This window comes from Paramormyrops kingsleyae, chromosome 2 (genome assembly GCF_048594095.1).
Source record: "Paramormyrops kingsleyae isolate MSU_618 chromosome 2, PKINGS_0.4, whole genome shotgun sequence".
NCBI classification, from domain to species: Eukaryota; Metazoa; Chordata; class Actinopteri; order Osteoglossiformes; family Mormyridae; genus Paramormyrops; species Paramormyrops kingsleyae.
Window position 1 is genome coordinate 26,262,143 of NC_132798.1, and position 17,645 is coordinate 26,279,787.

General features: G+C 38.9%; 1 protein-coding gene across 2 annotated transcripts in view; it reads left to right on the forward strand.

Annotated features, from left to right (window-relative positions):
• The first annotated feature begins 2,171 nt into the window (after positions 1 to 2,171).
• homer1b (homer scaffold protein 1b) overlaps positions 2,172 to 17,645 on the forward strand; it is a 42,999-nt gene continuing 27,525 nt past the window's right edge. The window contains exon 1 of one of the 2 annotated variants that reach the window (XM_023802857.2): positions 2,172 to 3,222. In XM_023802857.2, the coding sequence (XP_023658625.1) occupies positions 3,218 to 3,222 (5 nt within the window). In that variant the 5' untranslated portion in view covers positions 2,172 to 3,217. Of the gene's footprint in view, positions 3,223 to 12,238; positions 12,340 to 17,645 lie in introns of those variants that run through there. The other variant, XM_072708713.1, reaches the window with a different exon arrangement.

Below are 17,645 nucleotides of genomic sequence, written 5' to 3' on the forward strand. Positions count from 1 at the left end.
TTAATGAAAGTAATACGTTTTTGTGGAAAATAATACAATACACTTGCGGATTCCTGGTCCATTGCATGACTAGTATGAGAGCCTCTGGAGGTTTAATTTAATCCATTACTCGCCACAACAAGTACTCTTTTAGCCTCAGTAATGGCATCAATCTCGAAATGAAGTACACGATAAGGAAAACAATAGGCTGTTTGTTTTCAGTGACATGCTTCATTATTTGTATATACAACAGAAACTTATAACACAAACCCACACTCTTCTGTCTTCCAGAATTAATACATTGGTTTATCGAAGATGCGTTTAAATCACAGAGGAATTCCCAGGCTCGATGATGAAATATTGTCGTGAGATGATGGAATATGATTGTAATGGTTAGCCGACTAAAATAAATTTACTAACACGAGCTCGCATTAACCCTGCTGGGAACTGACAGCTCACCCAGACGACGCAAAACAAAACAAAACAAAAAACAGATAAAATCGTATTCGTTTACAATTAGGCCATTCTGCAGTAAACAAGCCATGCGTCAAAGGTCGAATATCAGAGCTTCACCTGCTGCTCTCCATCACCGCAGTAATGTGACACAGGAAAAGCAGGGTTGGGGTGGGAACTGATCCATGACGAGCCCCCATTCCCAGGTGTATATCAATCTCGCCTTGGAGTAACAGAGCAAACGCATACAGAATTGAATATAAACTTCGATTTCGTGATATTTAGCTTACAGCCCCACGCATACGTTTAAGTTTAAACTACAAAACATCAGCCTTATTTTCATCATTATTATAATAATATTGATTACGATTGAAATTCAGTACTAACAAACGACTTTTATTTTCTAGAACCCGAAGTGGGGAATCCATGGAGAATCGGGGGTGTATAATTTTAAAACACGGTTCATAATAGTTCACAACTATTTTTAGAACGATGTTATTTTCTCATCGGGACAACAAGTCTTGACATTAAAACCTTCTGTCTGTTGATCAACAGTACCCTTGACTAGGTTCCCAAAGTGCAGTTTGTGAGATTTGTTCAAACTATAGGATTAAAACTGATTACAATTGCACTCAAAGAACTTGAAGCGTCTGACCCGAGACACGTGTTAGTTTGACACGACTGCCCTCTACAGGATGTAAACGAATAATACCAAAGTTCAAGCCTGGATGAATGTTAATAACCTTATTTTCTGTTTTTTTTTGTCTTTCTACTGAAACACAATGAAATAACACTGTGACTGTGAATGTTTAAATTGATACATTAACATTTTACTGTAACATGATAGAAATGTTAAGACAATGAAACCCTGTAGCCCAATATCACTCTTGATTGTTTTTAAATAAACCCCGACAATACAGCCAAACGTCTGGTGTGGGAGTTAAATGGACTTCTAACCAGGGAACTACAGGTCCAGAATAAATAAACGATCTTGCCATTGGATTCTTGAGAAGAGTACTTCACATATATTGCTTGAATAAGAACATCGATACATATATAAATATTACTAATTCAATTTTGGCTTCACTCAATATCCAATAGTTTGAATAAGTGATACCTTATAGGCTTTCAGTAAAACCACCTGATAAATAATGCATGGTGAGAACAACGCACACACAGAGCCATATGTAGGAATGGAACTCTCAGCCCTGGAGACGTAGGGATACGGTTCTACCATTCACGTGTATTATTATTATTATCATTATTATCATTATTAATATTATTATTAATATTATTATTATTAACATTATTATTATTATTATCATTATTATTATTATTATATTGGCTTTTATGTTTCAGATTATGTTTGCATTACCAAGATTAGATTTTAAAATAAACTTTCATATATCTGAGGTAATACCATCAGTAGTAAACATGGTATCATTGTTATCATCCATCCATCTACTTCCTATAGTCGCTTGTCTTATGCAGGATCGCGGGCACAATTAAGTACCATAATACTTATAATTATTGTTTATTAAAATGGATGGATAGAAGTATAATTATATAGTCACAATTATATAAGTTATGAATAATATCTATGTTACATCACTTATTGGATGATAATGACATCAGTTCCGAAAGCCTGTTGTGACGTCAGTGCGGAGGGTGACGTTGGGACGTAAGGCAATTTAATTCTGTCAGTGGCATGGAGGCAGCAGTGACGAGTAAAGGAATACAGCAGAGACCATAGTAAAAAAATAAATATGTAAAAAAGCAAAATGGCCTTCAGAATGACCACAAATAAAGCTCTCTCTTTTGCTATAAAAATACAACAGTCTTTCTATGATTATCGTCTCTTTGCTCTCAGGTTTTGTTTTGCGTTCGGTTATAATCATATTAAGTCAATCGTGGCGATGCAAGCTGATATGGTTCATTAAACAGAGGCTGATGAAAAATCAGCGAATTGTTTTTTTTTTTCTCTCAAGGTTGGGAATAACGTTGACTTGAAAGGACGTAAATTAATTCTGGATGCCTTTATATTTAACTGATGCTTGGCTAGACGACCCCGCTTTTTGTTTTGCTGAATTGTATTATTACTGACTAGATATGGACTATTTCATGAATTGAAACGAAAGCTTGGATTTGAGGTTTAACGATAGAAAATTGCTTGATAGATCGTCTGGTATCATTCTCCTTTGACAGCTGCAGTGTCGCTGGTTACACTCTAGGAGAGTGTGAAGTAAGTACCAGCGTTATGAAAGAAGAAGACTTGTAACCTATGGTTCAGTCCTGATGGACATTAGAGGGACATCTGGATACCGAAGGCAGCCACGCTAACATCTCCTCACACACCCTCTCAGCGTATGCGCTCCTGTATCATTTTGGGTTGCAAAGCACCCATCTGGTGTGCAGAATTGGAATTAAAACGAAGATCCCGATAGCCATGCATCATGTCTCGAATTAGCTGGCTGGTTGTAACGATTTCATTGGAAATGTGCAATTGTGAAGGGGAGCTGGACATGACACTTCATCGCGGGGAAAGCAGTTAGCAGAACATCTTGTATTTCTCCGCTTTCAGCTAATGCTCGGTTTTGACCGCTTTTCGATCTGTATGGATTTGCTTATAAACAGACTACGTTTATGTGCTAGAGTGAAAATGGCTTGACATAACAAGAACGGCGAAATTCACAAATCTACAATATAATCAACCGTAGGCTGGAATATCGAAAGGGATCTTGCAGTGCTATCTGTGTAATTGTTTGCCACCGGATTATTAGAAACAATGGGGTAAGTACTGTACTAAATAGATGTAAAATTAAGTGAATACACTGACGCATGGCGAGACCTAGTCGTACTGGCGTTTCCTGAATGCAAATTGTGTGTTTCAGATTAGAATTTGTTAAAGATGCGCTCATTCGCTCATTAAAAATATTCTATGAACATCCTCCACCGAAGTGGGATATATTTTGTGGCTGTACACTGTAGTTCCCAAACAGAGTACAGTAAAGTTGCCTTGCCTCTTGTCAGAATATGCCGTGGTCGTTATGTAACCGTCCAAAGTTATTTGGCAACAAATACTGGCCATACAGCATTAAAGTAAATACGTTATTAATGTTTGACATATGAGTGAATACATTGCACTCAAGTATACTTAGGTTATATTTATGTAAACGGCAATTCCCTTTATTCCACTACTGGTCTTATGAACAGTATGTAGCCTAATTGTCCTGTCATATATTTGAGTTTACCTTTAATGCAAGCAAAATCGCAAGGTTTTCCAATAAGTCTCCTATCTGTTAAACTAAACTTTCACACTCGCTTTGTGGGGTGAGGAATAGTCTGCTGGGTCCGTGTGATTAAAAGCATTTTTACCTCACGGGTAACTACGAGGCACAAAATCGAGTGCAGATTTTTTAAAATTAAAACCCAGAGGATATTGAAGACAATGGCACTTATAATCATAACTCGATGTTTGAATACGTTCTTAGGGTGGATGACTGCACTTTACGGAAGTCAGTTGAAAAAGTGTAAGATATTTTGTTATGTTTAGAAAATATGCGCAAGTGGCTCCTAGGCTGCCCACACGTTTTTCAAAATACCGTGTGAATGTAAGGCCTAGAAGTGCCGAAGGATTTTTTGAAATAGGTGACTTATGAGTAGACTTATCAGGGCATATTGTCAGTGTTTCTATTAAGGAGCATCCTTTGCAGAAATGTGTTCTGTCCTTGGGTAAGGTGCTATAGGGCTTCAGCAAATGTCTAGTTGTATGAATGGATACATTGTAATATTACTTTTATATGTTAGTAAGGGTTTTCTAAGCAACAAATTAATTAAATTATATTTTGTGCCAAACTGCTGAATACGCAAGCTGACCTTCCTGTTCGTTCCCCTTCAGTACCCAACTCAAAATGCTTCCTTAGTTCTGCTTCTTAGACCTGAACTCTTGTCTCTCCCTCTGCTTGCTACAAATTAGATTAAAAACACTGGCTAGCATATGGGGTAGAAACGCAGACAATGCCTGTGAGCACCACTCGCAATCCCTGCATGAGACCTCTGCTTGGCGAAATCTGTCTGCCTTGCCGTTCCTACCCTCCAAGCAAACTCCTTTTGGCCTTGGCTGTCTCCACCACTGCATCTGGTGTGGTAACATCAGCCCCCAGCTAACATGTCCCCTCAGATTCATGCATTCGCCCACTTACACTCAAAAACTGAAAATGCCCCACTGCTATGTAACGATTCTTTAATGATGTCGAGCACTCATCCAAGTGTCGACTCGATTCTGTATCATCTGCTGCAGTGGCACGCAGACGTCATTTGCTACAGGAAATCGTTATTCACAGATGTGCAATTGTGTGGGGTCGTGTAGCACTTCCTTGGTCCTGAGAAAATGGGAATTGTTTTTGTTTTTGTGTGAATGAGCTGCGTGATGATGCAACATACAGCAGATTGCATAGGCAGTCATGGCCTTGAAAATGCCTTCAGGACCTTCTCCTTCTCTCTTTGCTCCTGGAGGTAAGGAGGAAAGCACGTCCGCTCTAGCCCCAATTTTAACCTTTTGGTTTTCTCCAGCTCTTAACTGGCCAGTTGACTAAGAGGATGAAGAAAGGCCGATATGTTGTTGTGGTAGGGTTTTATTATATAGCATTTAGAACAAGTGACATTTACAGTGTACTTTTGAAAGGGCATTTATTATTGGCCATCCCAAATCTATCCTTGCACTACATGCACTTTTTATTGATCCTTTTTTGACTGTTTTGATGACCTTTGATAGTAGGGTCGCCATTAGCCTGCTGATGATTGGCACAATCCCTTTAGGGAGCCAAAACCAAAATCATGTTCTGCATAGAAGTATTCGCTTTCAGAAAAAAACCAACATGCAATCACACAAGAAACACAAAATAATCAATATTACTTAAAATATTTTAAATGGCTAAAAAATGGTAATTTGTAGATTTCCTCTTTTTCTCTAATTCTATAGTTATCTTTCCCTGCTTAGCATAAATTCAATTTCATATAACTGAAACATTTGCAATTCTTCAGCTATTTGTAGTTGAAAACATTCCATTCATTCAGTGCTTTAATCAAGACTGTCTATCCATTCATTCACCCTAAAACTGCTTATCCAGTACAGTGTCACAGAGGGCTTGGAGTCTATCCCAGCAAACACAGGGCGCAAGTCAGGGCTAATCCCTGGTAGGGGTACCAGTCCATAAGAGGTCACACACATCAATGATCACACATAATACGGTGGGAAATTTAGAGACATCTATTCACCTATAACAGCTTGTTTTTGTACAAGAATCAGAGTAAGGAACCCTGTAAGACATAGGTAGGACATGATGCAGGTACAGGAATTTAACCATCAGCACTGGAGACAGTAAGTAATAGTGTTGAAGGACCATACTGCCTCAGTCAAGACTGTAAAAGCAGGAACATAAGACATGAGATATGTTACTAGGACCCAGATTAAGAAGACATATCATTTGTAGGGAACTGCCTTGCATTTTTAATGTTGTTTATAATTCATTATCTTGATGGATTGGTTGGTGCTGCTGCACATTTTTAACAGACTCTCACTCCTGATACTATGATTTCTGCTCGTGATCTTCCCATGAGTGCAATGAAAAGGTAGCATGAAGAAGTTCTTGCTGGGAATCCCAGTGAGGCAGAGCGTGCGGTTATAGACACCACAATAAATCAAAGTTCGCTTGGATTCCATTTTAATGTTCATTAGTTTATGTGGTGCTCTTGGGGGAAATTACTTTAAGGTTGTCAGAAAACAGAGAAAATTTTGCTTAATCACAACAAATTTACATTAATGATTAAAGCAAGTTTACCTTGTAGTGGTGAGGAATCCTACTGGATGTCTTGTAATAATAATGTTGTAACTACTACTACTACTCCTAATAATGATGATGATGATAATTTTAGCATATAGGAAGCATCATCAGGGATATTTACATCATGAGACCTGTCACTGTCTTTGCCGCTTAGATTTTCACTTCACCTGCTGTCTTAAAACACAAGTAATGCTTGCAGAAAACTGTCGTCATGAAGAAAATTATAGAGGGCAATTTGATGATAGCACACAAAATGTGATCCCCCCCCCCCCCCCCCCCCCAATATTTATTAAACTGATTATGCAAAAGAAACTGGAAAAATCATTGTCTGCTACATGTAAACTTTTTTTATGGAACAACCATGCATCTCTTGCAGTTATTACTCTTAAAACCATTAGCTCATGTTTGCTTACAGAATAGCTTGAATTACTGCAGGTAGTTGGCTTCTATAAACAGCTTGTTTCCAGTATTGTGATGACATTCCACGGGAACTGTGAAATCCTCACTCAATCCATTCTTTTGTGGTGCTGCTGGGATGTCGAAGACCATGTTTATGCTGAAGTATACATTTTAATCTCTTAGTCAGAAACCCAAATATTTTTCTTCATTATATGTTGATACAACTCTCATGGCTGTTTCCCAATGTCCCTCAATGGTAGTGAAACATCCAGGTCCACAGCAAGGAAAGCAGCCACAAATGGAACTCCAACCATCATGTTAGACAATTGGTTATTTTGATGATTTTGGTTATTTTAGTAACCAAAGCCAATTTTGTAAGATTAACTTTAAACCTGTCCAAGTAATTTTAAGCCATACACTTCACGGGGACTCTGGTGCAAGGTTGGTGTCAAGTGTTGGTTGATTTCTGGCTTAATGTTAATTAAGGCGAATTTTTGTCTTAGTAACCAATATATAGGATTGGCACTATGTTGTTGTCACACAAATATGTTTTCCTAAAAATCTATGCAGTTTGCGTATTAATTATCATTATGTTGATAAACATAATTATACTTGCATATGTATTCAGTTAGACGTTAGTGCAAAGACGATGCGGTACATGCATGAGAAACTTCTCCACTCGTCTGATTTAATGTCCTCCTCCATTTGCATTCCATTATCCTTATTTTTTGCCAAGATCTCCTCAGCCCCTCATCATTTATACTAGGAATGTGTGTATGGTTCCTTTTCCTCTATTCTCCTTTCCTTCTTTCCTGATCCCTCGAGGTACTCACCTCGAGAGTCTCTTACCTCTTTTTGTTCCTTTTTGTTTGACAACTCACCAAGAGCCAGTCGTTCCTGAAAGTTACTAAAGATCCAGGCTCACATAGGGGTCGACAGCAAATGAGAGTCGGCTTCTGAGAGATAGTGAATCACTATCGGAGGGGATGTGTCCCCACCAATGTCCTCCGACCATTGAAATGTCCCCACCAATAATTTAATCCACTTAAAAAAAAAAAAAAAAAAAAACAATCGTGCTGTCAACATTAACCTAGACACGCAGAAAGGGATAAATCACGTTCTCTCCTTGAGTCCTCCCGCCCCCAAAACACATATGAACATTTTGATTGGCTGTGCATTTCCCTGCTATCATGTGAGAGGCTGTGGCTGCGTTCACATACAAGCAGCGGCAAATGCAGTGGATTTTTTTCCCCGTGCAAGAAGGTGTGTTGGGTGACACATGTGAGGATGGCGGCAGCAAAAAAAACGAAGCTGGACATAAGGAGCTTTTTTTCAAAGAAAAGTGTAAGTCACTTCAAGTTCGCTAGTGAATCCATCAAAGTCCATCAAAGTAACGACAACAGTTAACGCTAATGCTAGTGGGGTTTTGACATTACACTATTCCTTAATTTAACTTAATGAATTGCATTTCGAGTGGATTAATATCAATCGAAGCATTGCTAGTATTAATGTAAAGTGATTTTGCATTTTGCAGCATATTAAAAAAACATGCATTCCGTGGACGGAGTTGGGGTGGCGGGGTTGGTGGGTGGGGCAGGGGATGGGGGGGGGGGGGGGAGTGGAGTCATAGGTCCCCACCAATGTCCAGAGCAAATCTATGCCCTTGGCCTGTAGTCTTAATAGAACCATCAATTGCTCCCTATTTAGCATTGAGCAGAATGAATCTTTGTTTGAGAGCATCTCATGACCCACTTCGCTCAATTCCTAGACTTTAATAATTCTTTTCATCTGTCCTACGTTTTCAACCTCCTGACACAAACTTTCCCGTTACTTCTTTCAGCCAATTGCATCTAGAGTCACTCTCAAGGCCTGTAAAGTCTGGGCCTTCCAAGCAATACATGTCTTGGAAACCCAACATTTCAGGAACACAAACATCCCAATGCTATAGTCACAGAATGCAGCCCTAGGCCGTTTCGGGGAGTTTAGTCGTTAAATATCCTTTGTACTGGTTTAATATCCTTCGTACAACACACCTTAAGTGGGGAATTGAGCTTTCAGTCCCTCAGACTTGCTTACCCTGTTTCACCAAAGACCACACCTGCTGTGTGAGATGCATGTTCTTATACGTTTCCTGAGATTCTCACAGCTGTCAAATGACTACTTATAGTTTGTGAGTTCAGTGAAAATAGCAAATGGTGATTCTAATTTTTGTGCTGTAATGTTAAGAAAAATGTTGCATACAGTAGCTGTCCTTCCTGCCCTCAGGATTTTGGAAATTTTTGCAGAATTTGAATTATTTTTTATTGGCAAGTATGAAAGAATAAGCAATCATTTTTTTTCTTTTCATACATTTTTAAGTTTAAAAGCTCAACTCTGGCTAGAGTTGCGTTCAGCTGAGTTAGTTGACTCTATCAAAAAGCAACTAAAGCCTCATTTAAGCAGGCGTTTGAATAGAGTTGAGTAGTCTTTTGCTTGTATTCTGTTTCTTATTATTACTACTACTAGTAGTGTTTTTGTTAATTTACTTTTCCTTTATTTGTTTTATTTTGATGGTACTTTTAAGCGTTTTAGTCCTGTACAGCACTTTGTGTCCTCTTGTCTGTGAAAGGCTCTTTATAAATAAATTTTACTTGCTCACTTAAGTAAGAAAATAACAATATTTTTCTGTTTGACTGTTTTGCCAAAGCTGGGCTTGACCCAGTGACCTTCTGATTACAGGCACAGAGGTGTAGCCTGCAGAGCCACACACTGACCCCGATGTTTCTGAATGGTGGCAGGAAACTGGAACACCTAGAGGAGACTGGAACTAGTACAACATGCAAACTGCACACATACAGGGCTCAGGTCAGGATTCAAACCCTGCTAGTGCTAACCACTGAGCCACTGTGTTGCCTCACATATATATAAATGCATCAATCCACCCATCTTCCAGTTGTTTATCTATTACAGGGTCAAATTGTGTATTTCTGCCATGCCTTTCAATTATGAAGTAGCATCTTGGTCAGTTTTTAAGTGAAGATGTCAAAGGGAGCATGTTTGTTTTCTTCTATATGCTGAGCAATATAGTTGATTAAATTGTTTTTCAGATGGTTCATCGTAACCAGTGTAATATTCTCCCAAAGTAGCTATGTTTTGACAGCATAATCATAGCTCCATTATGCAAATGTTGTGTTTTAGTGCATACTCCTGCAAGCAGAATCAGGTTCTGTGAATTGCTCTCTGGGCTCAGCTAAAACAATCAGATCCGGATTTAGCTGGAAGCGAAAAATTGGAAAACACAAATAGCGTCAATGACCAGGCAGGGAGTCTTTTGGAACTTGCAAGACACTCCTAGTAGCTGGTATAGCAGTCATCGTATGCGGAATTCCCTGTCGTACCCTTCCAGCAAAGCGTCTGATAGAGGTTGATGCGGCTGTCAGGAGTTCAGGACATTGCACCACACAAACAATGGATTCGCTTCACATCCCGTGTGTAATGGAAGCTGTGTCAGTACTTGTTCTGCTGCCTGTTGTCAGAACCAGCTTGAAGTAGAATTTTCTCCTGTAGCAGCACCGCAGTTCATGACAAGACCGTTGAAAAACAGAAACTCTGGTCAAAGTTTGGAGTGTAATATGTTTTTCTAGTAGCGGTTGTGAAACATCAGGGAATACATTGTATACATTTTCGTTTTGGTCGTATGCACATCAACTTGTGACAGATGTCAAGTTTGACGGGAGCAGTAGTGCCACTGAGGGGTACTTTAATCAAAAATGAGAGCTGGTGTTTTCACTTACTAAAATCGCTTGTGGTTTAGTGTAGACTGCTGCACTGTCGTAGGAGCTGTCACCCAGTTGAGGTTAAAAATAATGCCTAATAAGCATATGGGGAGATGGTGATTTTATTCAATTCATTTAATTAATAACTATTTCCTGCAAGCTGACCAGTGACACATTCTTACTTCCAAGCACAGCGCATCAAAAGCAGCGTGTTCTCAATGTGTCCTTGTTTATGGCTTGTTAAGTCCTCATCTAATTTATTTAGTGAAATTCCTCACTTCACATTATATTAAACGGTGTCATGTGGGTGAATACATTTGCAAGAAGTATCTATCCTCCCAATTCTTCTTGGCTTTCATTTTTAGCAAGTTCAGAATCCAAGTTTGCCATAATTATATTCATATCATTTGCTTTTTTTGTTTTTGCTTACATTTTACTCAGACTTCATCATAACATGGTATTGTGCTCAGCATCATTGCATCTTTCGCTTATCAATTAATCTGTAAGCTGCAAATGGTCACCGGAGTCCTTGTTAGAATCTTCTATTGCAAAATTAATCAGCATGTCTACATGGATCACTATTGCATTTTATGAAAGTAGTCTACCCAGACACCCCTAAATGGAAAGCTATTGTATAGCACCTCATCCCTTTCTTATCATGAAGAGTTTATAGTCTGTGTGGTTACGGTCCATCTTCGAATCGCTTATCCTGGTCAAGGTTCCAAGGTGGCCCAGAGCCTATCTTAGGCGGGATGCCAGTCTATCACAGGATTTGTATGCACAATTTAGAGATTACAGTTCCTCTGACTGCAGGTCTTTGGATTGAAGGAGGAAGCCAGTGTACAGAATGGAAACCCATGAGGAGAACAAGCAAACTTAAGGCACCTAAACACCAGGGACAGGTTTTAAACCCTCCAGTCCTGGCAGTTCAAGACAAGGGGTGGGCGATATGGCCTGATTGTCATGTCATAATATTTATGGTAGGAATACACTCCTCCACGGTACAGATCACTATATTTTTTGTTGTTTACAAACCAACCGAACCGGAATACATCTAGTAATGTTAATTAACCATTTAACTATTTAACCAGTAACTGTCCTTACAAGTATCACTACCTGTAGCATTCTAATAATAAACCCCAATAGCACACATATGTTGAAATGACATTGATTCCATATCAGATAAAAAGATTGAAACAACGTTGATCTTCAATCTTTCACTTTATATCAACATTGAATCAAGGTTTTGCCACCATCAGTTTTTCAATATTGAAAATCTGACCAATAATCAATTCAGTTTCAGCGCTGATAATTTAACACTGACCATAATTCAACGCATTAACTATAATTCAGCATTGAAACAATAACATGATGCTATCAGGCTATGTAAAATAGTGTACATATAAAAGAAACTTACTCATTATACAAAAAGTGCTTATGTTTTTTAGTAATACAGACACTCGATCGTCACTTAACGACCTACAGTACCTGCTTAACGTTGGTGCGGACTTACAACCAGCTGTTTTAGACTGTAGGAGAGGTTTGGTCGTGGTAATGGCAGCGCGGCATTTCTGTTGTATCTAGTACACTACCACATAAACATTTATAGATATACTAAAATATTATACATGGTGCAAAGGTGACTTTGAAAATGATTTCTATAGTTGGCGAACACAGAACCACTATCAGTACAATATGTTTGAAATATCGATAAGGGGCGGCTCTTCGCTTATCGACCAATTTGTTTAACGACTTAGAAATGGAACTACTTCTTTAAGTGAGGAGTGTCTGTATATAAGTTTCAATTAAAAGTTTCGCATACAAATGAATAGTTATAACTTGGGTCAGTTCTTCCTCATTAGCCAAATTCTGCTTATTCGACAGCGTAGCCAACCCGTATACAGACTGTGGTATGAGTGCAATATTTTTAGCTTTCCGATGGTATATGAAGTTTGTTTCTTTTAGCACTGAGATGTTGTGAAAACTGAAAACGCTTTATTTCACATTCTGTTTTAACGTAGTACCGTTATGGGTGATAGCTGCTCCTTGATTTGTCCTGTCATTTTAAAAAAGCGTTTAGTAATGCTGTATTGCAATTCTTGCAATAACTCTGAATTGATTATTGTGGATCGAGTTGAAAAATGTCATGATAAATTATCGTGATATCGCTCAGCCACTAGGTGCAACACACTGTGATCCCCATGATTGTAGCGTTAATGGTAATTGTGATCAAATGCTACAAATGATTGCCTTCAAGAAATGATTTCAAAACAAATAAAGTGCTTAGAAATTAGCAGCTGCCTAGCTTGGTATTAAACTAAGTGCTAACTTTAAAGATCACCAGCGCGTAACCTGTTATCTCGCTTAGGCAGGCCGCTGAGACGTTCCCGTTGATATCCCTCGAATAAGTCTTTTTGAAGCTATTCCCATATGTGCAGTTCTGAGGCAACCGTGCAGTGAAGAGGACCTTGGCTTGAAATGAAGGTGTTTATCGCTGAGCCGACTGGAAAGGGGACGAGGTGTGCGTGCTAATGAGGAGTCTGAGCAAAAGCAAGAAGCGCTGCTTGGTTTGGGGCTACGCCGCTTTACTGAAGCAGAAAGCCCTACACCAGCTATTTCTTTTGCGTGGGACAGACGGTGCAGTATATTGGGACTGGCAACAGAAGTCTTCTCCAGCCTCCGCACAAATTTGGATGCTCTAATGAGAGCAGTGATTTTTGTTATTTTTTAAAAAATTTCCTTGGCTTTCTATTATGGTTAATTAATCTCAATCGCAGCCCCTATTTCGTTCTCACGTCTTTCTGTGTGATGAAATTGTCTTCTGATCAGTGTATCCTCCTTGCCAAAGAAAGCTGAATGCTGTCCAGTTTTTAAAGTTGTTGGTTTACCGTGGCATAATTTTTTAGCTTCAATGGAACAATTTAATATCAGTGTATTATTTAACACTTTTTTTCTTTTTCCTTTTTGTGCTAGCAGCAGCTAATGTTGCATAAAAAGCTGAGAGGACTATATTTAAAAATTTGCTGTAATCATGACTAAGAAGCTTGCGCATTGCAGGCTTTTTAGAGTACATTTTTATACAATGCACATCGATGTAGAAACTGATCAAATAGCATTTATCAGCTGAACCAGGTCTGATTGTTAAAATGCATTGTCCAGTTCATAACCTGCTTAAATGGTTATGGAAGGTGGAGGGTTAACATATGTTCATGGAATGTTCCAACCAGTACACAGAAATTAATTTTGGGGAGTGGGGGCCAGATTTTATTGATTGGGTGGTGGGGGGAATCCCCCTCAGATTGGGGGTCCTCTTTGGTACAACTCCCAGAGCTGAGGAGGGGGGTCCCCTCGGTAGGCTATGCAGAAGAAAATTTCAAGTGGGGGGGGGTCATCCAAACTCATCATATGTCAGGAACTGGCCCAAAAGAATTAATATTTCAGTTTAGATCCACACATTTCTAGTCTTTTTGTCTTTCTGGTATAGTGTTTCCGGAATTTTGAAATCTTCGCGAAAAACTTCACTAATTGGCGGTTGGGAGGTCCCACACGATAATTTTCACTAAAACTAAAATCAGTGTATAGTTTACTGCCACTGCTTTCGCATGAGCTTTGCATGCACTCTCCGAACCAATCAAAATCGTTTTCGTCCTTGCTATCATACTTACTCATAGACAGTGAGGTGCGTTTGTGAGAAATTTAACAAAATGAGTGACATACACCTTCAGTTGTATGAAAATATTTTGGATTCCACAGAGACTGTATTGAGCAAAAGCAAGTGATTGGTCGGCATGATATATGTCGGCACAACTTGTGGCAACACCAGCAATTTATTTGACATACTATTGGTAGATAGTAAGTTCAATCTGGTTATAGTTTATTTGGGCTAAATGATGAACTCCGTTTTTCACTTTATAAATATCAGAAAAAAATTCTCATGATGATATTTGAAATTGTGCAGCCCGACCTGGTACTGGATATATTTATGATTGGATGGTTGAATGAATAGATGGAAGGATGGATGAAAAAGTGTGTAACTAGTTATTTCATTGAAAAATCTTATTATGGTCTGTTGGATCAATCTTTACCAACAACTTCATTTGTGACAACATTTAATTCCAGTATAAATTTAATTCCATCCATCCATCCATCTATCTATCCATACGTACACATCCATTGCAGTGTCTTTCTGAAAACAGTGGTGAATTATTATTAAAGCACATTTCCTTACTGGTACCTCCCAGTAGAATTAAAATATTCCAGTTAAGAGTTTGGATGCTGCAGAACTTTTAGAAAGGCAAGACAAAGTGTTTTGAAATAGAATTTTTGTCATATTTGTATATCAGCTTCCAAGAACCTTGAAAAGCAGATTCTTATACCATTTTAGTTTAAAGTCAAGTCAAAGATATTTTTATTGTCATCTTCAGCTGTATGAAGCATGGGTCATACAGTAGGATGAAATTACGATCTTGGTCATAGTGCAAGAAAACAGTGATAAATGAATTATAAACACAATATATAAATAAATAAATATTACACACACTGACAGTCTGACAATTTAAACAGGACATACTGAGACATGTACGTAAAACAGAAAAATACAATCAAAATTACAGCTTAAAAATTATTTTTGAAAATGAGCACTTTTTAAATATCTTTTGTGAGTTGAACGTGTGGCTGGAACCCTTGCGTCCTGTTTGCATCATTATCTGTTATCTCCTCAGTCTGTGACTCTGGACAGGTTCAGCCATAATGAATATTCATCGCTAGATCCATTTACTAATCTGAATCGCTTATCACATTCGTGAATAACACAGTAACACGTCAGTTGGCCATGAAAACACAACATACTGTATGCAGCACGATAACTACACCGCAGATGAGTAATTGAGTCAATTAAAATTACCAGGAACATTTTTTGCTATTTACATGTCTAGAGCAGCAAATTCTTCCTTTTAGTATTTCTCTTCCTTTTTCTGTTTGATAAATTTTTGTTGTTAATATGAAGCATGTGAAGATCATGAATCTCATCAGTGTGTATGGCCATGTCCTGCTGACAGACGCTCTGCAAGGATCAGAGGAGATGTTTGTATGCCGATGGTGAAGTGCGCTACTCTCTGTGGGCAGGTAGATAGTGGATCAGATGAAAGCTCAGGAGGTCGGCGTGGCACAACAGCAGGCGCTGCAGCTCTCCCGTACTGATGCGTTCTGGCATGTTTCTCTCTTCTGGTACCCTGTGCTCTGGTACTTTGCAGAGTAAACCTAGATAAACATGGCACAGGCAGGGATTTGTGGCAGGCAGTCAGTCAAGTTATACAGCCATCTACTATACTCGAGCAGCTCCACTTTAGCCTGAGCTCGTTTGTGAATCTCTGTCCAACTGCAGTTATGACTCTAATTCTCTCTTCGTGGAAATGAGGAGAAAGTAGTGATGTTGGTACCTGAAATGGTGCTTATGATTTTGTTTCGTTTGCACTTGGCACCATATAGTTGGAAATCCTCCATCACATGACCTCACCCATCACCCCCCTACCCCCTTAAAGCACTGGACTTAATGTGGTTTGCGTGGTGTGATTTGAAAAAGTGCTCTGCTTGAAGTACCAGCTCAAGTCTTCTGTATATCTGTCCATAGAAGGTCTTATAAAAAGATCATCAGCGCAGTAGTCCTCAGCAAGTAACTGAAGGTATCCCAAATAAACTGGTTCATAGACAAAGTGATCCTCAAAATATTTGTGATGTAAACACATGCACACATTCAGGCATAGACTGAGCCTTTTCTGGAAGTATGGAAATGTCAACTAGAGAGATAAAAATAGTAATTAGTACATTCTAGTGTTTCACATTGCGCACCAATCCATTTTCAGATTTAAGGCAACTCCACGATCTCCTCACGTTGCTTTCTGCTCGTTATGCCACTTTTATGAAGCTTTTTATAGTTTCAGCCCTCAATAAAGATCCTTCAGCTTCCTTGTTTGAAGTTAGATCAAACAGCCTCTTCTCCGGCAGTAACAGCCAGGTGAATACATCCATGATTGGCCTCTTTCCGGCAGCTCTGCATGTTAAGTTGGTTAATAAAAAATGCAACCGCACGCACAAACCTGCCTTTTTGGGCATGACAGAGGTAGTGGCAGGTTTTATATGGCAAAGTTGAATTTTGTTTTTCCTGTTGTAAATGTTTTCTGCATTTGTATTGACAAAGCCAGAAACAAGTGCTACTAATTATCTGAAGAAGCTAGGGAATATGGATAAAGTCTTTCTGTTTTTTTTAATTTTTTTTGGTGGTGATTCAGGTGCATAACCTCATTGTACTTCAAACCTGCAGAAACAAGGATGGGAGACTAGAAAACCTACATTACAGATTCTGACATTGTTCTAGGAGCAAAGTTAAAGGAGACTCATTGTCTAACATGCAGAGTTTGGCCCTGCAGCTTTGAAGTAGAGTCCTGTAAATTAATGCCCAAGTCCGGCCCATACCAGAGGCCTTAAGAGCGAACTCTACCCACCCCGAATAGTACTAGTAAATCTAAAACCCGAACCCAACCCGAACCTGAAAGTGTGGAAATATTAGTCATATGCGCATACGGGAACATTAGCGATAACTTGCTGTATTTCTTCCGTTGCTAGTCGGATGCTTGTTACTTATCTGCTAGATGAGAGAGGAAGCGATGAACAATAAAAACTAACCCATACCCGGCTCAAAATCCGATACTCTGTTGGGGTCCATTGGGCTCGGGTTGGGTCATGAAAATTCTACTTTGAAGTCCTACTCTTGAGAACTTCTCAGCATAAGTGCGATCTGCATAACAAATAACTTTAGAGAGAGAACAACACTTCTCAAAAAGCTATTAAGTTGCTTGTGTCTTATGGATGCAGCCAAGCTAAGAAGACCAGCCAAGTCCCAAGGAGTGGACTGTTCATGATGGAAGCACGTTCAGTCAGAAATTAGGCTGGATGGCCGGAGTCCAAGGGAATATAGGTTCAGCTGACAAAACAATGACAGTGACCCTTGTTGGCCCGATTTTATATTCAAGCAACAGCATTTGAGAAGGAGTGCAGTTGTACTCCAATATATCACGGTTATGATTCGGTCGTAGACAATTACAGGCATGATATATTGGAGTACAACTGCATGACTTTCAGTATGTTATTGCTTTTATACATCGAGTTCATCGAGTAGCATTTATAAGGTAACAGTAATAAGATTTATAGGAAAATTAAA